The sequence below is a fragment of the Neomonachus schauinslandi genome, chromosome 7 (genome assembly GCF_002201575.2).
Source record: "Neomonachus schauinslandi chromosome 7, ASM220157v2, whole genome shotgun sequence".
In the NCBI taxonomy this organism is placed as follows: Eukaryota; Metazoa; Chordata; class Mammalia; order Carnivora; family Phocidae; genus Neomonachus; species Neomonachus schauinslandi.
The window spans coordinates 126,314,121-126,340,388 of record NC_058409.1 but is presented as its reverse complement, the minus strand read 5'-3'; the positions used below and the strand labels follow the sequence as shown (position 1 = coordinate 126,340,388).

The window sequence follows — 26,268 nt, the reverse complement described above, 5'->3', positions numbered from 1 at the left end:
GCATTGACATCTTCACAATATTTGTTCTTCCAATTTTGTATATCAAAGCAGCAGGATACAGTTTTAAAAGAGTTGCACAACTGAAAATGTTAGTGAATTATTCATGTTTTCATGGTTTTAAACACCATACCATGGCATCAACCAAGGAAACAGTGATTTAAAATATCTATAGCATCTTGAAATTTATAGGGGGGAGAGATGAAATAAGTTCTAGACTTTGGCCACACCCTACAATATCCATCATACCAGCTTTGAGGAAGAATAAAAAATATTCTCGCTAATGACCAAAGTATTCCCTGGCAGAGGCAAAGTGCCTCAGGAGGGAGATTAATTCTTTTAAGTTCTGCAGCAATAAAGTACTTAATGTGACCATAATGGCTTGAAAAATTTAATAAATTCCCCAATATTCTTACCACTGGGTAATCTTGCAAAGCAAGTACTGCAGAGGATGAAATATACTGCCATGTCTCCTCTGCTCTATTCGCAAAAGATATAATGAAAGGATGTTTTTGTGATACTGAGTTTTCAGGATATTTTCCTCCTTTAAACATATTTTTATTAACTTTAACATGTTCCCAAGTCTGGCACCCAAACTTACCTTTCTTAATTTATTTCTGATTACTTTCTAACATAAACCTTTCATCCTGACTAATCTGGTCTCATTATCTTCAAAATTGGCCATATATCCTCCCAAGTATACACATTTGATCATGCCAATAAGTTATACAATTTTTCGATTCTGTAAAGACCTCCCTGTAGCATTTATAAAGTATCCCTGGCAGCCTGGTCCAGTGATCTCGCCTGAGATCAGATACAGGCTTTCCTGATTGGCTTTTGTACTGACTGGTCTATGGACTCAACAATTCATCACAGACTCCTTTCACATGGATATGCCATGAGTCTGCGCCTGGACAAACAGCATATATAATGTGTGGACTTCACTAGCACCTGACTCACATAGTAGTAGCCCAACAAATGAGCTAAATGATAATCATGGTAATGGAGTAAATGTCCTCTATGCTAATGGCTCAAAACCATGAAGGGGTGAATCAGAAAAGCACCTGGAGATTTTTTTTTTTTTTAACAACAGATCCTTGGGCCCCATTACTTGGGAGTATATATGGGGTAGGGATGATCAGGGCATTCATACATTTTCAAAAGCTCTTCAACTGATTCTAGGATTTCAGGAAATGTTAACCAAGCTATGGAAAGAAGCCCCAGGGTGAAAGTATTCCCAAAGTGTGCACTGTAGACCGTGGGACTCTTCAAGCAGACCCACCAAGATGAAAAGGTGTGTCTCCCACCACCCTCACTCCCACCCATCTTCTGACCCTGCTATAAAACTGGCAGAAGAAATGTAAATTTATGCAACTGTTTAAAGAAGAAAAATAAAATTCAGAGTTATACTGTCATAATGCTATGACTTGTATATTTCTTCTAGAGTTACTTTAACAATTAGTTATATGGTTTAACAATATAATAGCAAAAATTGTATGATTTTAAGTTTTAAACAAGTTTTATGTTTAAACATGTTTTTATTAAACACTTTCACTTTCTAGACTTGTTTGAAATAATCAGTATTAGCTGGAATGTTTGCTTTGCAAATAGTGACATTTTGTTTGTGCAGATGTTACTGTCTTGCTACAAAAAGTTGATCCAGAGTCTTTATTTTTATGAATCAAGGCTATTATACAATTTGGCAGCCTTTTAAAAACAAAAGCTTTGTTTAAATAGATTATTCTGTTTTTTTTACATAAAAATATTTTAATTCTCCATTTCTGGAAAACTTCATCCTGATAAGATGCCAATATATAACTATTTTATGAAACAATAACATACTTCAGAGAAAAAATTATAATTCATATAAATATATAAAACAGCATTTTCTTTATAACAGAAACCTACTTAACTTTTAATTCTACTCTTTATTTTTTATATTTTTACTTCAAAAATTAATATTAGAAGCTAATTTTAATACAAAACACTTAAAAAACAAAGAAATGGGAAATATTTGTAATAAGTATGGCAAAGGATCAATAAAAAAGGACAAATATCACAAAAGAAAATTAGATAAGGGATATTAATAGGCCATTATCAAAAGAAAACATGAAAGGCCAATAAACATTTAAAATATCAATTTTTGTTAGAAACCAAAATAAATACAAAACTGGACTATATAATTTTTTTCCCTATCAGACAGTTCTTTTGTTAGACTAGTACAGTATAACCAATACAAAGAAAAGGGCATGCTCATATACTCTTGGTCAAAGTGCAAATTTTTCAGCCCTCTAGAAGGCAATTTACACGTATCCAAGGCCTTAAAAATGTGCCTGTCTTCAGCCTATTAACTTCACTTACAGGACTTCTTCCTAAAAAATTAAATGGACACACATTCAAAGATACATACATGTTTATGTATATATGTGCTTATATACACATATACAAATTCAATACAGTAATATTGGTGATAGCAAAAATCTGAAAGCAACCTAGGTGTCCAATAATTGGGGCTTAATTAAATAACTTAGGAGCCTTTTAATTACATTTGTAAAGAAATTTAAGACTATGGAAAAATAATTTTGTGATTGTTGTTTCTGGAAGAGGATGAGAAGAAAAAGGTCTAAATATGAATATTGAACTGTATGATGCTAATTTTGTTTTAAGACAATATGAAAGTATCTACGGAGATTAGAAAAGTGAATAGTAACATCTCTGGTAAATGGAATTATGGATAACTTTATCGTCTTCTTTGGGCTGTTCCTTTATTTTCTTAACTTTTTATAATGATGATATATTACTTTTATACTCAGAAAAAAAAATCAGATCCGAACATATCTAAAAACTAATCAGATAAACTTACTACTAAATATGACTACATTATAGTATTTTTTTATTTGCTAAATATTTAAAAGGAAAAATTACTCAAAGGATAAGAATGAATACTTCAAACTTTTAAAATGTTCTGTTACTGTTTTTTTGAACATTCAAACTGGAAAGAAGGTGGTTCAGTCTCAGAACATGTAAGCACCAGAACATACCGTTCCAGGGTTGGTGACAATCATGCCTTTGCATTCTTCTGCATATTTCTGCCACTCAAGTTCTTCCCACTGAAGCATATTGGCAATCTCCTCTTCAGGAACGAGGGCTTTGCTACACCGTAATAAGTAAAGGAGAATTTGGTGCATGGATAGCACTTCCTTTCCTCCATCTTGGGTGGGAGTGGAAAGAGAGGGAAAAATAAAGCTACTCAATAGTCAATCATCAGCCAAATAAGGAAAAACAAGACAGTGAGGGAAAAAAGAACATTTATAAAAAAGTAATTTAGAATTTACATTGTTTAACCAGGTGCCAAATAATACAAAAACCATTTGTTTCACTGATGAACAGTGCTCATAAACCATCTCATTTACTAAAATGGTAACAACAACATTATAAATGATAAAAGGCTCCATTTGTGAGGTCTGAAAATAAAAAAAAGTGCCTACCTAAATAAATTTAAAACCACCTAGCATAAAGAGCCATGGTTTATAATATACAGAACTATGTTATGTCTTAAATATTTTATCATTCTTTCTAAGGTAACAGATCAAAGCTCTTTAGAAGTGATACTACTGTCTTAAGGAAATTCTAAGCTTTTATGAGATATTTATGGACGTTTCCAATAAGCTATTGTTGCATTATGGTCTAATTTTTCGGTGCTAATGTGCTGCACCTGCCGTGATGAATAGCGCTAAAAAGGCTGTACTAATATCATGAAGATCATTATGGAGTTAGTACATGGAAAAAATACCAAGTATTCTGAGGCTTACAGAAGCATATATTACCAAGTACAGAGGATAAAAACAACAAAGGACATAATTAAAATACCTTGGAAAGAGCCAATTAATCTGGTACTTGATGAACCAAAGACATTCATATAATGTGGGCATTAATTTTGGGTTCACAGGCTTCTTCTGCCTTCTTTCTGGGCTTAATTTCTTGATCAATATGTGCCTGTTCTTTGCCTAATCCCAACCCAAGAAAGGACAAGAACTCAGAAGGTTTGGAGGACAATGACTACCCTCCCCAGGTCATGAGATATGCTAGGAACACCAGTATAGGGCCAAACACTTCATGGAGAAACAAGGGACCAGGATGGTGGGGATGGGAGGGCACAAATGAGAGTGTCCTATTTGTGCTAGAGGAATTAATGGCACCCAAGGAATCTGAGGTACTAGAAAAAGAGGATGAAAGATCTTTTTTTTTAAGATTTATTTATTTATCAGAGAGAGAGAGTGTAAGTGAGCACAAGCAGGGGGAGTGGCAGGCAGAGGGAGAAGCAGACTCCCCGCTGAATAAAGAGACCGATGCGGGACTTGATCCCAGGACCCCGGGATCAGGACCTGAACCAGAGGCAGATGCTTAACCGACTGAGCCACCCAGGCGTCCCAAAAGGTCTTTAATATGAGTTGCTGGGGGTAAGAACCTGGACAGGACTACACATCTGAGAAAGAAGAGAGTAAAGGTCAAAATTTCTTTTTGATCTTTGTGTTTTCTTTTAATCTCAGATGTTGTTATGGAACTAGACAGCACTGTTACCATATATGTAGGCATGCATTTATTCATTAAATACTTGTTTATATTCAACAAATATTTACTGAGCACCTATTAAGCAGCAGGCACTCTTCCAGACCCTAGAAATACAGTGGTGATCTAAACAACCAAAACAGAGAAGGGAAAGACACAGTAAAAAACAACCACAAAATAAATCAGGTCAAGATAAAGACTCTTCTATAAAGGTTCAAAATGGGTGAAGGACTGCAGCTATATTTAAAATGATGGTCAGGGAAGGAATCCATGAAGAGGTGCCATGTGAGCAAAGACTAGAAAGAAGCAGAGGAGCGCATTATGTAGCAATCTGGGAGAAGAGTGTCTCAGATAGAAAAAACAGCAGAAGGCCTATAGTAAAGTGGGATTGATGTGTTCCAGCAACTGCAAAAAGGCAATGTGGATGGAATGAGGGAAGGAAGAGATGTGAAAGAGGTGGCAGGGAGGCTGGATCTTGCAAAGCTTCTACAGAGCACAGGAAGAGCTCTGGATTTTACTTTCTGATGAGCAGGTTTATTACCATTATGTGCCAGGCACTATGAGTGGTCGCATGTCACAGTCATGGAAAAAACAAACAAAAACACAAGCTCTAGGCCCTCAAGAAGCATGTAGGCTAAAAATGATTAATCATAACTGTTCCTAGAGGAAGCTGTGTAGATGACATTCTGAAAACAGAGTTCTCTTAATCAAAGACATTGAGTTTCCAAAAAAAAAAAAAAATTGTCCAAGAAGTGACTAAAATACAATCAACCCACATGAGGACATGTTATACCTACTGATTCAGATTATTGCTCACAGCAGTGAAATTTTTTATGCCTCATTACAAAACATCTGCTTTAAACCCAAGAGTCACCTTTGATTAAGAAACTTCCATTGTAAAGGGCATATTTCTCAAGAGTCTGTCTCAAAAGACATTTCAATCTCCCTGCATATAACATGCTCTCCTCAATCATTGCTGCTCCCCTCTTTGCTAAGGAGCCCAGCAAAGCCATAATGCCTATCACGACGCCTGTCTGTCTGAGCCCACAGTAGTCTCTACTTGTAAGGAGTCTGAGGCAAACAGATGGAAAAGAGAACACTTACGCCAGAATACGATGATTTACACTGCATGTGTATACAGAGAGAACAGCAGAGAGAAAAAGGAACCCTAGGGAGCTTTGAGAAGAACTAGCACACTGACTAGATTCATTAGGAACCAAGAAAGGAGTAAAATAGTATTTGGCTCATAATCTCTATATTTGGTAGTATCACTAAAGAGCACTGTGGGCCTACAAGGATCCATCAGAAGCCCAGCATGCCATAAGAAGGAAGAGAGTGTTGTTTTGTTATAAGGATTAGAAAAAAAGGCTCAGATTTTATTTGGGGAAGGTGGTACATGGTAGAAGGAGCAAATATATGCAACACCAGGTATACAGAATAGCACTAAAATCTCCCCACCAGCAGTTACAGAGGGCTGACTTCATGGCACTGCAAATAGAAGTAAAATAGACTAAGTGCGATGAATTTAAAGTGAAAAGACTAAAAAACTAAAAAAGCTATTGGAAGAGAGGAATACTTGGGCCTACAAACCAAGGACAGGGCCCGTTTTAGGAGAAGAATACCTGAAAGATAAAGAAAAAGGGCCACGGGGTGCCTGGGTGGCTCGTCGGTTAAGCATCTGATTTCGGCTCAGGTCATGATCTCAGGGTGCTGGGATCGAACCCCGCTTCGGTCTTTGCACTCAGCAGGAAGTCTGCTTGTCCCTCTCCCTCCGCCCCTCCCCCCCCACTCATGCACACGCACTCTCTCTCTCAAATAAATAAATAAAATCTTTAAAAAAAAGAAAAGGCCACCAAATGCTTGTAAGAATGCTTTTACCTTTGGGTGCAAAGCTGCTAATGAGAAAGTAGAGCTTTACCACAGCACAGAAACCAGAAACATTTAAAAGCATACACACATCAGGCGAGAAGTCAGTAATGCTGAAGGAGAAATTATAAATCCATGTTGAAACCTAAGTATTTTAAATGGCAACTACAATCTAGAGAGACAGATATTTACCACTGTGACAAAGCAGAAACCCAGGACAGAGAACCTGAAATGAAAGGTTTACCAAGGAGGGGGATCGAGGCACTGCTCCAGGTTCGGTACTGGGGCGCAATCCTTATGGAAATATTAAAAAAGTAAGACAACACTAGAGTCCTGTCAGAGCCCATGGGGCAAGGGCTGCATCCCTCACACCCAGCCTGGTAAAAAAGATACTCCATAAATATCTGTGGGAATGACTTCCTAAAGCAGATAAATAACATGGCCACTTGCTCGCAGACTGCCATGAATTTACTAATGTTAATGAATTGGCTCTTCTGGTTTGTCTGCTTTGCTACATGTTTATGTTGGGGATTTATGAAACTATGTCACTGAGGGCTAGGAAGTAATTTTTATCTCATTGGCTGAGATAAATAGGACATGATATAAATGACAAATTAGAGCGGGTAAGCTAAGGTTAGCAGGAATTCTGCCAGCACTGGGACTGGAACTGTGACAATGGCTCATTATTCGGGAAGAACTGGAGTTTGTGTTTCAGGGAATGAATCTGGACAGTCATTAATGAACCGACAGACTTTATAAACTGTTTCTTAGAGACCCAATTCTCTCAGTTTATATTGCTTGATTATTTATATGGTGGGGGGGCAATTTGTTAGGGAATTTGTGGTAAGAATATGGCTGGTCAAACAAGTATTTCTCAACAGTGTAACAGTTATTTTAAGAACTATAAAAATACCTTCCTCTTTGCCTACACTGAGAATAACTGTATAACTGCATTATCATGTCTCCTGTATATTCCTGGTAACATGTCTTTACATAATCTTAACTTTTGAAGATTTGTATTAACGGATATTTTCTAAACTTCCCTCCAAAAAAGCTACTTTCCAAATAGAAAAAGATGCTTTATCAATTGATGTTTCTTTAAACTACACTTGGTTCCCTGGGAATTTTGAGATAGTCTCCCAACCTCTGGTTCTCTCGCAGCCATACTTGCAAACTACTTCTCCAGAATGGGGCAATCCCCAGAAATCAATTTGCACAATAACCGATTCGTAATCAACTGATTAAGGAATTCTGAAGCTTTACTAACAGTGATGATACAAGCAGTGAACAGCCTTTCCCATAAGAGCAGCCTTCCTGTCTTGAATTATGCCCTGCCCTAGCTCCAGCCCCAGCTCCAGCAAGAACAAAACCTTAAACTAATTCTACCAGAGCTCTTATCAATGGTTTGGCTACCCAAGGTAGAGGCGGGTATTGGAAGGAAACAAAAATTTGAGAAAATCCTTAAAATCTCAATAATCTAGTTGCTCTGTGATTTGACTCCTGGTCAACTGGCCTGAATTAAATAATCCTTGGTTTAAACTATAAGCTTGGGAGCCTGGGTGGCTCAGTTGGTTAAGCGACTGCCTTCGGCTCAGGTCATGATCCTGGAGTCCCGGGATCGAGTTCCGCATCGGGCTCCCTGCTCGGCGGGGAGTCTGCTTCTCCCTCTGACCCTCCCCCCTCTCATGTGCTCTCTCTCTCTCAAATAAATAAATAAAATCTTTAAAAAAAAAAAAAAAACCTATAAGCTTAATTTTGGATAAATTCATCTGGAGCAAATGAGACAGTTATCTTCAAAACTGGGTAAACTGGGAAACTAAACAAAAATGATAATAACTGATAAAACTTCAATTAGATATAATAAATTGATACAGATGAAAAGCAAATGAGCATGAGAGGATCATGAAATACCTGAAATATATGAAAGCTGCTCATTCTCATATGAGTTCAAGTAAGATGCAAATAATAACCATGAGGTTATGTTGTGCCTCTCAGATGGACCCAACTGTAGAAGTCTTGATATCCAGTGTTGGCAGATATACCAAAAAAGGGTACTGCTAAAAATGCTGGTTAGAGCTACATATCATGTCCTTTCTAGAGAACAATGGGCAACATTTTACAAATACTGTCTTAACAAATAATTTTACTTCTAGAATTCTACCTTATAGGAGACGCATAAGACTACTGTCAAAGTATTTATACATAACGGGAAAAAAAATAGAGACCTCCAAAATATTTGTCACTAGAGGAATTGTCATAAAAATTAATGTCCACTCATACAATGGAATGCTATGAAGGTGTTAAAGAATGAGGCAATGTATTTTTATAGAGGACATCTGAAATAGTTGAGTAAAAAGGCAAGTTGTATAACATATTTAGTGCTATCCCCACTTAAAGAAAAAAGCATAAATTCCCCTATATAGAGTAAAATGAATACAAACCAAACCATATATAGCATCTACTCATCTTCACATGTTTAGAAGGGGGTATTTACTTTTTTACTTTATACACTTTCGTATCGTTTGTGTACACAAACATACACCCACACACACACACATACACCCACACCCACACACAGCTGAGCCAATAAAGGACAAAAGTAACACTTCAATTCTGTGAAGAATGAATGATCTTTCCAATAAATGGTGCAGAGTCAACTGGATATCCATACTGCAATTAAGGATCTTAAAAAATAAATAAAATAAAATAAAAATAAGGAATCTTGACTCATATTTCATACCAACTGGAAAAACAAATTTTGAGACAGATTAGAGATCTAAATTTCTAGAAAATATAGGGAGAGTATCTTGATGACCTTAGGATAGCAAAGATTTCATAAACAAGATAAGCATAAAAGAATATGTAAATTGGACTATATTAAAATTAGGAATTTCTGTCCATCAAAAATCACCATTAAGATGGTGAAAAAGCAATCCACAGAGAAGGTACTGGCAACCTATACATCTAACAAAAGTCTCATATATGGCGTATATATAAAAATACCTAACAAGTAAATGAGAAAAAGACATACATCACCCAACAGAAAAATAAGCTAAAGACTCAAACAGGCACTTCAAAAGACAATATCCAAATAGTCAATTAATATATGAAATGATGCTCTATTTCTTAAGTCATTAGGGAAGTGAAAATTAAAACTGTACTATGATACCTCTGAACACTCATCAAAATGGCCAACTTGAAAAAGAAAGAAAATGCCAAGTGTTGGTAAGAATGTGGAATAACCTGAACTGTCCCATACACTGCTGGTGGGCAGGGAAAATAAAAGAATCATTTTGGGAAACTGTTGGAAACTATCTACAAAGCTTAATATAAACACAACTAGAATTTCCACTCCTAGGTAAATATCCACAATGGGAAAGCATCAATATATGCTCCCCAAAAGGCATGTACAAGGGTAATGGTGAACATATATATGCTGTTTGAAAGAGCCAAAAACAGGTAATACCCAAATGCCCATTAATCACAGATAGGTTAAATACATATAATACTATGTAGTAATGAGGATGAACCAACTACAGTTAACTGAAACAGGTGTCTCAAAAACACATAATACAAAAGAAGACAAAAACAAAAAGAACACACAATTCTAGTTTTTATAATTAAACAACAAGTAAAATTATCATGGTGTTTTCAAGTCAGAATAGAGGCTACCCTTTAGAAGCTGGGAAGTGACTGCAAAGGGGGTCTTGAATGCTGGTAATCTTGATCTGGGTGCTGAGTACACAGTCATATTCACTTTGTGAAAATTCACTTGAGTCTTGTATTTATGATACGTGCACAGTTTGTGATATACTTCAAAGGTTTACTTTTTAAAAATAAGAGATAATACCAAAGAATGTTTGAAAGTTCAATCACTCTCATTAGTAACAAAATATTAGTAACAAAATACATGAATCATTAACTAAGGCACTACTGTGATCAATTAAATCAAGTCAGTAAACAAGTATTTATTGAGTCCCTGCTATGTGCCAAGTAGTATGTTAGCACTGATACAAGACAGACACTGTTTACTCCTTAGCCTCATGGAGATACAGGAAGGAAGGAAGGAGGAAGAAGTGAAGAAGGAGGAAGAAGTGAAGAAGGGGAAGAGGAAGGGTCCAAAATGTGAAGACTAAGAATGCATTTTTCATGGCAGCATAAATTGATGCTATTCTTTTAATAAGAAATTTGGCACTATGTACCATGTTCCTTAAAATTATCCATCTGCTCAATAAATTAGTAAAAACTAGGATGCAAATCACATATTAGTATGATGACAACTAGGTAGAAATGACCTATGTACAGAAAAAAAATGAAAATATATATTAAAATGTTTTTCTTTTTAATTCACCATTTTCTAAAAGATTTTAATGAAGTCATACTGTAAAAAACAAATCGATCATAATTTGCCACCTAATACCAAAATGCATTTTATATGTTAGATATTTTTCTGTATCTTTCAGGGTGTTTTAATATATGTCTTTTCAAAGGGAAGTCTAATGAAAAGGTAAATCCTGCTTAAAAATAAATCAATACGCCTCTTTCTTTATGACAACCTAAATGTTACCCCTACAATAATTATAAGAAACATTTTGTAAGAGTTCAAATCCCACAAAGTAAATCTTTGACATAATATTTTTCTTTAAGATGATTTTAAAACTGTCCACTTTCTCTTAGAGATTTGTCTGGTCATAAAACGCCGAGAGGCAAGCAGATAGAGAAAGGAAAGGCTTTCAACAAGCTCACTCTAGCACCATCTTCTAATAAGTCTGCTTCTAAAGCTCCATTATAAAATCAAAGATGCATTCACATGAATAGACTTCTCAATAAAATAAAACCAGCTGTACAAAGGAGAAAAGCTTCTGAATGCATTTTCCAAATGAAATAAGCATTAACAATAATACCAAAAATATTAGTAACTCTTATACTAAAATAAAAACAAGTCACTGTGACTGAGTGTCTAAACTGAAGGAAGGGTATCAAGGAGAAAATCTTGAGGCAAATCTAAACTAGAAGTAGATGAGAAACAGAAGGCACAAAAGACAAATCAGAGAGCCAGGAGGAAAGCAAGGAGAGCTCAGTACACAGAAGACAGGGTCAAGAGCCCAGGTACCACCTCAGGGAAGAGACCAAAACTGCAGTGTGTCCACTGGATGTGGCCTTTGGGAGGCTTGCTTTGGCATCAGCAGCTGCGGCAGAGTAGGGCTGGAGGGAGTGGGGCACCCAAGCAAAGCCGGGCTGTGAATGGACCAAGGTCTGACAGGCTCAAACCAGGGTTCTGAGGCATAGGGGAGGTAAGGTCTCCAGCCCCCAGGAAGACAGGAGGCATGAGGAGAGCATGAACATAGGGCTGATTTCCTGAAATTGCAGACATGTGAGCAATACATTACATTTTACATTCTGAAAAGCTCCCCAGCTGAAATTGTGGACCACAGATTTATCGCAGCAAATTGTTTTTTCCCCAGTATCACTGAGAACCAAAAGGCCAAACTGACATTTCAGTGGAAGGTGGTAGTTGGCACAAGGGCTGAGGTCGCCAGAGCTAAGAGATAGACATCAGAGCATAAGACTTAAGTGAGAAAGCAAAGAAAGGTAGCTGCACCCAGGGAGAAAAGGGAAGATTCAGGTAGAAGCAGAGGGACTAGGACATGAGACGTTGGAGGAATGTCACCAGAAAGTGAGATGCCAGAGTGAGATTCTAGGGATGAATTCATTTAGGTGAAGATTTTACAAACAAAAAGGCATCCAAAGATTTCATAAAATCCAGCCATTTTTAAAAACAAATATAATGCCATATTTCACAGCTAGACTCTTGAAAAAAATTTTAAAACTTAAAATACTGCTTTAAAAAAATAAAATTATTTACTTATATATTTTAGTGAGAAAATAACATTTTTTTCACTGTAAAGTGAATGTGTCAAAAAAATAGGAAAAAACCACCAATAATACCACATTAATATACCTATTATTGCAGTAATTTTTAGCATAGTTATAATGATACTACATATAAAATTTCATACTAATTATTTTCCAATTAACTATATGCATTTTTTAGAGCGACATTTTTCCATGTTACTTTGAACACTTGCATGATATTTTATCAAGTAGATTTTCAAAATTTATCACTTGTCCCGTTGCTCATCTAATTCGGGGCTACCATAAATTACACAGGGGTACAAATCAGAGTGTATAATTTTACATTTCATCCCTGACCTGAGAATTAGATAATTAACAGTGTCTGAGGTGGGAAGTTGTCTCTACAAATTAAAAAGAGAACGGCAGGCTTATTTTCAGATGTACTATCTCACCAGGTCACTGACAAGCCAAAAGACTTACCTGGAAGGAATCTCACAAAACGTGGCATGAAATGAAATCTTGGGCAGCAGGGAGGACTGTCTTCAAACAAAGGGCCTAAAGCAAACAAGTGAAAAGGAAAGAAAAAATAAATAAAACAGCCTCAGAAAACAAACACTGTGGCTTAATTCCTAAGATTTATGATAACCACAAAGAAACACCACTGGAGAAGTAGGGACATAAAAAACACCACCCCTCCTTCTCCCCAACAGTTCAATCAATCATGTGATAACTGCCACAAACATCCAATGAAGACTGCAGTGAGGGGACTACCCAAAGTCAGAGGAGAATAAAGGCTCCAAGGATATACCACGTATATGACATATGCGGTAAAACTATTTCTAGAAGTCCAAAAATATAAAGATTTTTGTTATAGTTGAACTACTGCATGATATAATATGCTTGTGTTTTAATCCTTTTCTATTTTAATCAATACCACTGGGGGGGGAAAGAAACAAATACTATTAAAAACTTGGTTTGAAAAGCCATTCATCAATACACTGTTTTAAAAATAAGTAAGTCAATGTCTGCTGGAATACTAACACTTCCAAAGGAATGAACAATTATCTAAGAACCAAGTTTTGAACTGATATAACTCAAAGTGTGTATGTGTGTTTTGAAGGCTAACTGAAGTTTTGTTTTTTGGGTTTTTTTTTAAGATTTTATTTATTTATCTGACAGAGAGAGACACAGCGAGAGAGGGAACACAAGCAGGGGGAGTGAGAGAGGGAGAAGCAGGCTCCCCGTTGAGCCAGGAGCCCGATGCAGGACTCTATCCCAGGACCCTGGGATCATGACCTGAGCCGAAGGCAGATGCTTAATGACTGAGCCACCCAGGCGCCCCTGAAATTTTAATAAACTGTCATCTTGGAATAAGTTTATTACAGTAAAGTTCAATAGATTTAAAATATTAACTATTGAGATTTTCCCTAATGTACATAAATCAAGGTAGTTACTCAGAGTAACTGATACCATCTTCTTAGGCATCAGTTAGGTAATGGATAATGGTAATCTTAGGTAATGAACACTGTCAAATTTTATCAAAATTTAAAATAAGACCTATAAGGTCTTATTCACGTCAAATGATACTAAGTGTTCCTATGAATAACATACTTTTCCTTGAGTATTTAAAAAATAAAGGGAATTTCAACTGTCTCCCCATTGTTAGAAGTTTTTATATATACTACAACATTCTTCTACAAGCATTACACTTCTCTTTAAATCTTGTTATTTACCTTTAAGATTCCAGTCATACAATTCCAAAATATCTCTGAACAGGAATAATGAAAAGAGTTCAAGTCCTTTTACACAAAAATTCTGAAAAATAAACCAAAATCAAATTACTATAATACTGTAAATGTATACTGACTGAAGGTTTCACTTGTCCTAGTCAAGTGTCTTTAAAAGTGTGCATTAAAACTATACTAAAACCATGTAATTTCCTAAAATGTTTGGCCACTGTCCTACAACAGTTCATTGGCTTCAGACATAAATGAAGTAGGCAATAATGCCATTAGGATTCCTACAAAAATGTAAATTCAGTCCTTGCAAACATACAAATAAAATGATGTGAAATTTCAAAATTAAAATCCCATTATATTTTTCTAGCCAATTAAATCTCAGAAGCAGAATTTCCTGGGGACTTTTTTAATTCAAACTACACATACACACACTGGCGGGCTCTAATAGGTTTGTCCCACCACCCCACCCCTGCTCACCCCCACCCTTCACACACACGCAGAATCACCATTACAGTTACCATAAAAAGAGGTCTTTTGTGCCAAAAAAGTTCAAATTCTTAATGAAGGCAAATAGAGGGCTAAGAAAAACTACAAAACTTTGTACCAAAATTTCTCCTGTAAACAAGCTTAACAGATGATATATTTATAAGTGAGACTTGTCTCATAATTCTTCCTCCTACTTGTCTTGCTCAGGGTTCATAAATCACCCTGTGTGAGATCACGCCAAAAGTCATCAACTTTTACAATAGCAAATGAAGGCTTATGACCTTAAAAATCAAAAGGAAGCAAAAAAGCCCTTCTAAGCTGGGGAATGAAGGGGCAGCCCTTTCTCTTTAATTCTTTTTGAAAGACAGGTAGAATTACCAGGACTTGCTCAGAATGAAACAGGTGCAAACTAAGCCTGTGTGTCATGCTCATCAATCCCCCTCAGTGCTCCACGACAGGGCTTCACTGTTAAACAAGGTTTGCTAGAAGAGCCAGGGGCTCAGGAAATCGACCCCAACTCAACAAATGTTAAGTGCATAAGCTTGTTTGCTGTCTAGTTATTTCTTAGTGTGATTTGTTGACACCACTAAATTCAAGATCAGGCAATGAATCATTCTGAGATTCACATTAATCTTGCTTTGGAATTTTAAACCTCTTGCATATATTTAGATAAATCTGCTGCTGAGCATCTGCAATGAAAAACAATTAGGAAAAATATGTAAATATATGGGAAGAAAAATGAACCAAGCATTGATCTTGTCATTGGAGATAATGAATAAGATTATTCCAACAGTTATCAGATTCGGTTTCACTGTTCTAATTTCCCCTCTGATAACAACCAGTAACCAGAATCTGTCCCCCATCCAAAACAAACTGGAAATAGATGTAATGTTACTATCAGCAGATGCAACACGAGGAGAAATAAGTTCAAAAACAGGTCAAAAGAAGGTGAAAAATGACCCAAATTTTAACCTTGCTCCTAGAGCTACAGCTCAGTGACCCTTTCAAGAGCGAACACCATTCTTTGGGGGCATTCCTATGGCAAATAGCCAGAGTTGGCCAAGTTTAACGGTTTAAAGATTTAAGTGTGAAATAAGCAAAAAGAGCAAACTACATCGGGCTATTAAATAATCTTTCCTCTTACCTCAGGCATCATCTCCTCAATGAAATGAATTGTGTAGTCTATGTTGAACCTGATTACTTTACACAGTGGAATCTGCAATAACAAGAATGAGAAGTTCAGTTCTGCAGTACCCTCCTGCAGGCTTCCAGTGCATGTGTATTTGCCATGAACCAAATGAGAAGGTTTCACCTGAATCCAAGCTGCTAACAGTACTGTACATGAAGCTTTGACCACAACTGCAGGATTTTAATGGCAAGAACCCAGCTAGTCCGGCCTCTCCAGGAAACCTGCATAATGCTGGTGCTTAATTAACTGCGTTAGCAGCAGCAACACAAACATAAGAACCCACTAAAACCAAGCATATCACCTCTAAGGTACTGATAAAATCACAATTAAACATTTTTTCTCAGGTTTTTTAAATCTTTCAGAATCTTAAGCTCTTCAACTATATTAGTGATAGCAGGATGCCAACCCATCAGTTATAGATTCGTAAGTCACTGAAGTGCACACAACTCAGGCCACCCATCCGGCTCTGGAGCAAAAGCAACCATGGTAAGAACAGTAATAATAGCTAACACTTAGCGAGCCAGGCACTATTGTGCTGCTTCATGTACGGTCACTCGCGAAACCACACCCGTAAGATAGGCACAATTACTATCCCCACTGTATAGTGGAGGAAACTAAGGCAGAGGCATCAGGTACCTTGCCTAAGGTAGCTGGTAAAGGAAAATCTTGCTCTAGACCACAGCTCTGAGCCACTAGAGTACACACCTCTCATTACCTGTTCGGACACTCAGGGTCTGTGTGGAAATGAAGGAAGGCCCAGATGAAATAAATCCACATCTACCTTGTTTGGTCATCAGACTACTAGCCTAGTGTCTACACATAATAGGTTTTCCGTAAGTGTATTTTTCAATGAAGGAAGGAATGAGAGGGAAAGTGTGAGGTCACTGAAGTGGCTTAACGGACAACCTAGGGAAAAGAATAGCCTAGAGATGTGTTAAGTAGGCTTTTCTGGCCGTTCTATCCGTCCATAAGATGATTTTATATAGATGTAATCATTTTTACAAATCACAGCAATCAGAAAGAAACAAACTTTAATTCTACCAGCAAAAAAAAAAAAATGGCAAGAAAACTAAAAATAGTCTTATAATGCCATCTACTGGAAATCTTTTTCTCAGAAATGAAGTTCAGTTCTTTGGTGCTTTTTTTTTTCTTTTAAGGATAGTGGCTAATTTGAGTGAAATTTATAATTAACTTTAATAAGAAATCCATTTTCAAACTTTTAATAATGAGTTCTAAATGAAGTGAAGTGATATACTAAGGCCACAATTATTTTTAAGTTCTTTATTCCTATAATCATTTAAAAATATTTGAGAATTCCAAATTTGTATATTATTCATACTTTTAAATACCCATCCTTTGCTAACAACCTGTGTTAGGTCCGTAGTTATTCTAAAATAAGCCACAGCCTCTACCTTTTTTATTTATTTTATTTTTTTTTTATTATTTTTAAAGATTTTATTTATTTATTTGACAGAGAGAGAAACAGCAAGAGAGGGAACACAAGCAGGGGGAGTGGGAGAGGGAGAAGCAGGCTTCCCGCTGAGCAAGGAGCCAAATGCGGGCCTCGATCCCAGGATCCTGGGATCATGACCTGAGCCGAAGGCAGACGCTTAACAACTGAGCCACCCAGGCGCCCCTCTATCTTTTTTAAAAGGTAAGGATCTAAAGAGGAAGACAGCCATGTAAGCAAGTATAAATAAAATATAATGTATATAATGTAGTAAGTACAATTAAAACAAATAAAGCAAACAACAAAGTATAAAGTACAAAAGAACCAAAGAGAAGGTAACATTTGAGTTGAGTCTTCAAAGATGGGGAGAAATTTTCCAGAATTAAGTTGGGAAAAAATAGGCGTTTAGTTTCTAGCAAGACAGAAAGTAGGGAGCTGAGGGAAGACCAAGTCTTTTAGCTGTTCAGGAGTGAAATACATGGAGAGAGAGAAGCAAGGAGATTCTAAGACAGGAAAAGTATGAACTATGTAATGCAGACCATATAAACCACATTAAGGATTAAGGGCTTGTCCTTACGGCAATGCAAAGTCACCCAAGTACTTTAAGTGAGAGACTATCATAGTTTACATTTTGAATGGGTTGTTCTGTAAACATTGTGGGAATGGTTTATGCATTCCCTTATGCATATACCTTATGCATTGCAAGGTAAGAGACCAGAAGACCAGACTGGAGTCTGATGAAATAGACCAGGAGCCAAATGAAGAGAAGACTGGAAGCAAGGGGGCAAATTTTAAACATGGGAGATGTTACTGAAATATACAATGACCATTCTGATGTGGAAGTGAAAGACAAGAAAGAAGAGAGAAAAATTTCTAGATTTCTGGCCTAATGACAAGATAAATCACAATGGCATTAATATAAAGAAATTCATAGGGTGTCCCCCAAGTACCTCAAATTCGATATGCGAGGAAGAGGGTAAGTTCAGTTTTGCATAGGTTGAGGGTGAGGTACTTGAGGGGATATGAACGTGGGTATGTCTAAAAGGCAATATGAAATGTGAGTGTGGAGCACGGAACCATGTCATAGCTATAAATATCGATTTGGTGGGGATCAGAAGATGCACAGAAGGAAAACCTGTGGGTGAGACTGTATTACTCAGAAGAGAGCACCCAGAAGAAAAAAGGACCAGCCCTTGGGAAGTCAAGAGGCAGGCAAAGAAAGAGCAAAAGTTATTCCTTCTAAGACACACAAAAGCAATTCTGCTAGATGATTTATGCAAGAACAGTCCTTTCCCCATATCATTTCAACTAAAATCCCTTTTTGGGATTCTTTCTTTGAACTCTTCTCTTACATATACTTTATTTTCTTTTGGGCTCACATCCATACCACCAGAGCCCTTCTGAGATACACAAATCTGGGAAAGCAAGATCTTCTTTTCTATTCACTTTTATCTCTCTCTAAGAGTCAAAGAGAACTTGTCATTTTTTCTACATATGGCAAGCTCAATTTATTGAAGGGTCAATGGTCAATCAAATAATATAAATGACTACCATTTCTTAAAACTTGTTTGAAGACTGACATTAACTCTTATTAACTCTTATTTCATCCTACTGTAAAGAAACAAAAAACCCTCCCAAACTTCTACATTCTAACTCTATTACTTCCAGATGCTGAATGGCTAAATCCAGGGCAGTGAGGCCACTGGAAATGTAAAGCCATCTAAAAGCAGGGGTTTTCTTGCACTTTTGAGGACAGGATAAGACATTATGCATCTAATACACGTATCTTTACAATTTTAGTTATGTTGTCAAAGTCCTTAATAACATCAGGTATTCTAAGTAGTAGCAGATGTGCTATATAAAAGGATAAAATGCTCCCAAATGCTCTATACTTAGCCAACAAGGCTTTCAATCCACTTCAATTGAAGAAGATCTTAAGAAAACTTGTCAGAACTAGATTGGTTGAGATTCTAACATTACCATCATTTGCATGCCCTTCTTACTGATATGCTCTCTCTAGCAAGAAAATGAATCAGATCAGTAAAGCGATTTAAAAATTCTTTTTCTGGGAGGCTATTTCAAACTCAAGAGGCCTTTGATGGATCTAATCCCTATGAACTGTACAACATTCAGCTTAAAACTCGATTTATTTTATCAACATCTCTAACATAAATGATGAGGCTTATCTTCTCATTACAGAGTGAAGTTCTCAAATTTGAAGAATTTGAGTATTTATATAAAATATATGCTGAAGCCAGCAATTTTCAGTTCTATCTTTGATTTTATAACAGTAACAACCTCAATTAATTGAGCATTAGCAGCCTCTCAGTGCCAAACCTTGTGCTGACAGGCTTTAAATAAAGCTCAAAGAATCACTCCTCCAAGGTCACATAAATATTAAGAATTGGTTAAAAAAAAAAAAGAATTAGAAGACACAAACCCAGGTCTGTCTGACATCTTATCCAAAATAAGAAATGCCAACATGTATGCCAAAAACCATGACACTTTTCACGTGTCATCTCATTTATTTTTTACAAAAACCAGTAAGATTGCTATAATCCCTCTATTTTATAGATGAGAAAATCAAGGATTATAAAGATCAAATCATAGGCTGAGGTGAAAGGTCAAATCACACAGCTAATAAGTGGAATTCACTAATGTTTAAACCCTGGTCTCTCTGAAGCCACACTGCTTTCCTTCTTTGATTAAGGTGATGCTAAAAGTTAAATGAGATCTATCTACATTACCTCCAAGGAAATAAGAGATAATTTTAAATATTTTCACGGTAACTAAATTATTTATATTTGCAAGCCGACTGAGGAAAAAAAGAGAGAAATGCATTATGTGGGAGGAGCTAGACTAGAGGACCTCCAATGGCCTTTTCCACCCTGAGACTATGAGGCTTGGTGTAACAAAGGGTTTGCATGCCTGAGACATTAAAAAAAAAAAAGTGAAGAAACCATCAAAATTCAAAACCTCTTACTGCCTTTTCATAAAGACTGTTAAGAATGGTCCAATATAAAATTCTGTAGCTATGTGTGGTGCTGGATGTTACTAGGCTTACTGTGGTGATCATTTTGCACTATGTACAAATGTTGACTCATTATTACACGGTACACCTGGAATTAATATGATGGTTTATGTCAATTATAGCTCAAAAAAAAGAACAGTCCAATATTACACTCTTTTCTATATTACGGTCCACACTGGAGGTGGAGGTAATATGTATTATCGAATGATTTTATTTTTATATATAGAATGTCATCACTTTCCAAAGAAAATTCTCTAGGATAAAATATATTGTGGAATATGGAAAATTCCATTAAGAAAACAATTTGTTTTAAATTAGTACCACTACTATAGAATCATGTCTACTTATAAAGAAAAAAAGAACGACAGAAAGGAACAAGGTCAGGCAAAAATTTTATTCTTTACTCTCCAATGGAACAGAATTTCACGTTCTGAGTAAACAGCACTTAAATAACTTTTTAAACTGCGGATGTAATGTCTTAATAACCAACTCAGAAAGGATTAAAGAACACTGTATTTTGATGTAGATACACCACAGTTATAATTTCATAAGTTCTCTAACAGCATCTGGACTGGGTATACTGCTATAGCCTGAGCAGCCAACAAATTCTACTCTATGTCCAACTATAATACAGAATAAGTAAGACAATTCCCAAGACTGTTAGCTTTGAGACAGCAAGATTTTGACTCACAGATAACAGAACTTCCATTTGAACCAATTACCAAACAAAGCAACCTTAATACCTGTAAAAAATATCACAGATCTCTATGTCAGACAAAATCTCTTAAAAAAGACATAGTCCTGGGATTCGAAAGCAGAAAAATGTAGGAAGTTAATGCAGGCTCCAGGTGTCCCGAACACAGCTCTCTTTCTTTTCCTATTGCTTAGACACTAGATAATAGCTGTTCTTAAAACTTTCCAACTTTCTTTTGAAGGACACCCAGCCCAAAATAGCTTTGACACATTATTCCACAGTTTATCCTTCTTTTTCCATCTTTCACACTCTCAAAATGTTATTCTAACACATGTTTACTTACACCATTTAATGTGGACCAAACCTGTGACTCATTAGCACAGATGTCACACCCCCACCTGACACACGCCGCCACAGACTTCCTGCAACTCATGCAAAGGGATGCAAAGTAAATGTTACTTACAAGTCAGAAGAAAAGAAATTTATTTTGACTTTTAGAAATAAAGAATTAAGGGAAGGAAGAGAGTTCAGGAAAAGGAGAAAGCCAGCCAATTAGCACATACTTACATTGGTCAGGGGGGCATGGGCAAACATAGAAAATCCTTCAAAGATATACTCATGATCATCATATTCTATAACAGTTGGCCTGTCAGTCTAAAAGCAAACAGAAACACAAAGCATGAATTTAAGAACATGATTTGCATGTACAGAAATCCATGAGAACACAAAGGTACCAACAGGAGAAATGGATGGACTCCATGGGCTCCATGAACATTCTTCTAAACAACCAGGGAGAACTTTATATAAAAGTTTAATTTTAGGTGGAATTCTCTGGCTTCAGTAATATTTACATATTGAGACCATCAAGAATGTTTATTATGGGTATCATAAAGGGAAAAAAGGCTATATGGCTTCATTCTCTAGGAAACTGTTTTATTTAATCCCACAATACTACCAGATCTACTCTTTCTGAACTGTATTCCTGAACTAACGAAAGTCCTAACAAGAACAAGATAATAGCACAGTCAACTCAAAGCTCAAAGTGGAGAAAGACTCAGCATCACAAGAGTCAAGATTAGCAACAGCCTGGAACGCCCTGAAAGGCCTCAGGGTGCCAGAGGCTCAACCCCTCCCAGCTCCATTCCGAGGACCTTCAAGAAGCCACCCCACCACATATGGCAACAAATCAATTCCCACATAATGTCAAAAATCTTAATTATCTGAAAATTGAATATGTAGTTAAAATATACAAATGTTAGTTAATCCACGTGTACGAATTCTCTTCCTTATGCTATTCTTATAGACCACCATTTTTAATCCTAGATGCTAAATATGGAACTAATTATCAAGATTGGTAACCTAAAACACACTTTTTTAAAAAGATTTTATTTATTTCAGAGAGTGAGGGAGAGAGAGAGAGACAGAGAGAGAGCATGAGCAGGGGGAGGGGCAGAGGGAAAGGGAGAAGCAGACTCCCTGCTGAGCCGAAGGCAGATGCTTAACCAACTGAGCCACCCACAGGCCCTGAAAAATGCGGTTTTTAACACAGGTATTGAACATTATTCTTTTAAACCATATATATATATATATATACACACAAAGAACCAAAGGAGGATGCTAACGAATACCCACACGTACATTGGTCGTTTTGCCAATACTACTGTTAGTTTCTATTTGAATAACTCTAAATAAAGCTGGTGTAAATTAAACATAACGTAATAATTTAAACAAAGTAATAAGGTACGGCCACTTTGGAAAACAGTTTGGTAGTTCCTCAAAATATTAAACACAGAGTTACCACACGATCCAGCAACTCCAGGCCTAGGTTTATACCCAAGAGAAATGATGACATACATCAACACAGAAACTTCTACACAAACGTTCACAGTAGCATTATTCATAAGAGCCCCCAAAGTGGAGACTACCCAAATGTTCATCAACTCAATAAATGGATAAATATAGTATGCCCGCACAAGGGAATATTATTTGTCCATAAAAAGGAATAAAGTTTGGGGCGCCTGGGTGGCTCAGTCAGTTAAGCATCTACCTTCAGCTCAGGTCATGATCCCGGGGTCCTGGGATCGAGTCCTGCACTGGGCTCCCTGCTTAGTGGGGAAGGCTGGCTCTCCCTCTGCCTGCCACTCCCCCTGCTTTGTGCTCTCTCTCTGACAAATAAAATCTTTAAAAAAAAAAAAAAGGAATAAAGTTATTATGTTACAACATGGATGAATCTTAAAAACATTATGCTGAGTGAAACAGGCGAAAAAGATCACATTTTCTATGATCCCATTCACATGAAATATCTAAACAGGCTAATGATAGAGACAGAAAGTATCTTAGTTGTTAAAGGCTGAGGGATATGAAAGAACTGACTGCTAATAAGTACAGGGTTTCTTTTGAGGATGGATGATGATAATGTTCTAAAGTTAGATTGTGGTGATGGTTTCACAATTCTGTGAAAAGAATTATATCATAAAATATACACTTTAAATGGGTGAATTTTATGGTATATGAACATCTTGATAAAGTTGTTAAAATATATAATTACTAATAACCTAATTTTGAAATTGAAATCTCTTGATGACAGAGGTAATAAAATTAATAACTTTGCACTGTGGAAGCCAACAGAGCACAGTGGAATAGCAGACAGCCATGCACACCCAGTCACACTGTCCAGGTTTAAATCCCCCCTCTGCCACTTACTACCTGAATGATCTTAAGCAAGTTACTTAACCTCATCTGTAAAACAGAGATTACTGCCCCATCTGGATAGTGGGGATAATAATTCTCCTTCATCCGTTTGTTGTGAGAAATAAGTTAATACATGTGAAACATTCAGAGTGGTGCCTGGTACCATAGTCAACAAATATTACGTATTATTATTACTGTCATAAATAAATAGACCTTCTTGATTGGGTCACTAGATATAATATATGAGTTATTCACTAATTTTTAAGAGATGAGAAGGTGTTCTACACATTCTTCCGACTCCACAGTTCCAATAAATAGCTCCAAAAGTCATGGTTATTATGAATGTGGCTACTATGAGGAACTGAAAACATAACTGAAAAAAGGTACAGAAAGTAGTATAATGAGAGGAAGCAACAGAAAAGTCATTATGATAAAAGCCAGTTTTATCAACATAAAAATTTTTTTAAAGAAAATTTAAAAACTGAATCAGTGTTGAGACTATTCACATTTAAACCTATTTGTACATATCCAACCCATTTACATTTGAAAATAAGTGAAATTTGAAAATAAACAAAATAAATGAAATTAAATCTGACTTTGTTAGGAACTTACCAAAAAGTTTGTAGGAGGGGAGACTGTAATTCGATAGTGGAAAAGTCTGCCAGCATTGTTGGTCATGGGACGACAGGGCTTGATGGCCTGAGGGGGAAAAACAAAAGTGAGTTTAAAAGTAAAGTAGCAAAATATTTTTATTTAAAAACAGACTGTATTTCTAGATCCACATCTGACAAGAGTTTTTACGTGTGTTCCTTCACAGGTTGGTAGGAAGAACAGTACCATTAACTACATGAATAAAAAAGAACAGGCTGGTCACCAGGATTCAACCAATCTCCTCATGTGCATGCAATACAAGGGGTTCAGACAACATGAAGATCTTTCTAGATCTTAATTTCTAGGACTATCTTCCTTTTATTGTAACATAACACAATACTTGACCTTTGGCTAAACTCCCAATATGCTAAAAAAAGGGGGGGATCTCAAAAGTAATAGCAGGTTTTGATAGGGGGGAAAAAACAGTTGAAAGGATCATTAAATGTGCTCAGTAAAAATAGAAGGGACCAGAAATGAAGGACACATGAGAGGTGGCAGAATAGAATATGCATGGAGTTCAAGATGAGAAAAGGAAACAGAAACTGATATGATTTTTTTGCTCTCCTTCCTTGGATCACCGGGGCTGACTCAGAGTTCAACTGATTCCTCTGTCCAATCCTGCTTACACATTTCTCCTCTCACAGGTGAAGTTCCCTAAGAAACATCAGGCACCCAAACTTCATCTTAGCATCTGCTTCCAGAGAATCCAGTGTGTAGCTCCAGGAATGATCCAAGAAAGCTGGAGGTAAGATAGGATTCTGGAGCTGAAATCACTTACCACCCACTGGCAATGAGGACCCCATCATGGTGGTAGCTAGAGTCCCTGGCACCAGATGGCAGACCAACTGAAAACTTTCAAAGATGGTGAATTGGGAGGGTATACCAGTGGAAGCAGGTGCAGTGTACCAGGTATTTAAGACTATGAGAGAATGCATGCTATCAGGATAACGGGATAGATGGCTATTGCTCAGCACCACTGATGCTCTACCATGTCTCTCAAACTGTGTGCTCTACCATGTCTCTCAAAGTGTGCCTTGAAGTCACTGGATGGCTTGCTAAATATCTCAGATTGCTTGCTCCCCACCCCCAGGGTTTCTGATTCAGCAGATGAGGCAGGCTGAGAACCTGGCTCCTAAGGAGTTCCCAGGTGAAGCTGATACCTGGAGAACCCCTGCTCCACAGAAATGTAATGTGGGGGGGGGGGGAGGCAACTGAAAGCCAGTCAGACTGTTGGAGGCACACAGGGAAGCTGTCCCCTGCATTGCCAAGACCAAACCCAGGGTCAGAGATGGGTGGGCCTTAGAGACAATTAACGGCCAACCAGGGTAGATCTGTTATGCCAAGGGACGAGACTTGGAAACCTGAGATGAGGACATACAGGTTTTAACCCCCCAGACCCCTCGAAACCTTCCATCTCCTCCGAGGTGGCCCAACCCTGTCTATTAAGAGCAATCACTCACCTGTGTCCGAAGGCAATGGAAGACCCTGCAAGGCAACGCTGCCTCCCCCCAATCAGTCTCCCCTCCTGGCCAAGAGACCTATAGTTAGGGTCACTTCGCAGCATAACCCAGCTGGGGAGGTGCTTTGAGGAGAGATTATATCCCAAAGGAACTGCAAGAACTAGCCAGCATGTGCCAGCAGCAGGAGTCTGCACAAGACTGGATGCTGAGAGGGCTTGACCAAAAGGGCCAGAACACAAAAGTGGTTAGGGAAGGGTTTACTGACTTGCGAGCATTCAGGATTCAGGGACACCAGATGCCAGGAATTCCCTAATAGGATGTCTCCTAAAAGCATGAAAAAGCAATGGCCCACGATGAGTGTGGTTAAAATACCAAAACTGCCATGACAGAAAAGGAAGTAATTCAAAGAGTCAGGAAGTAGGCACGTTAGAATGGATATAATATCTGTGACTGAAAAATACACCAGATTATCTTATTTCATGGGGAGCCCCAGAGGACATGCCAAAGGCCATCTACTAGGGGCCAAAAGGAATGTGCTGGGGAAGGGACACCAGCCTCACTAGGAAGATCAGTGGTGGCCTCCTCTGCA

General features: G+C 37.2%; 1 protein-coding gene across 2 annotated transcripts in view; it reads right to left on the bottom strand.

Moving 5' to 3' along the window:
- Positions 1 to 26,268, bottom strand: part of DROSHA (drosha ribonuclease III) — a 120,743-nt gene that overhangs the window by 66,952 nt on the left and 27,523 nt on the right. For both annotated transcript variants that reach the window (XM_044916981.1, XM_021695928.2), the window contains 6 exons: positions 24,181 to 24,267; positions 21,445 to 21,531; positions 15,658 to 15,729; positions 14,022 to 14,103; positions 12,769 to 12,843; positions 3,039 to 3,208 (listed from right to left, as the gene is read on the bottom strand). In XM_044916981.1, coding sequence (XP_044772916.1) covers positions 3,039 to 3,208; positions 12,769 to 12,843; positions 14,022 to 14,103; positions 15,658 to 15,729; positions 21,445 to 21,531; positions 24,181 to 24,267 — 573 coding nt within the window. The remainder of the gene's footprint in view (positions 1 to 3,038; positions 3,209 to 12,768; positions 12,844 to 14,021; positions 14,104 to 15,657; positions 15,730 to 21,444; positions 21,532 to 24,180; positions 24,268 to 26,268) is intronic.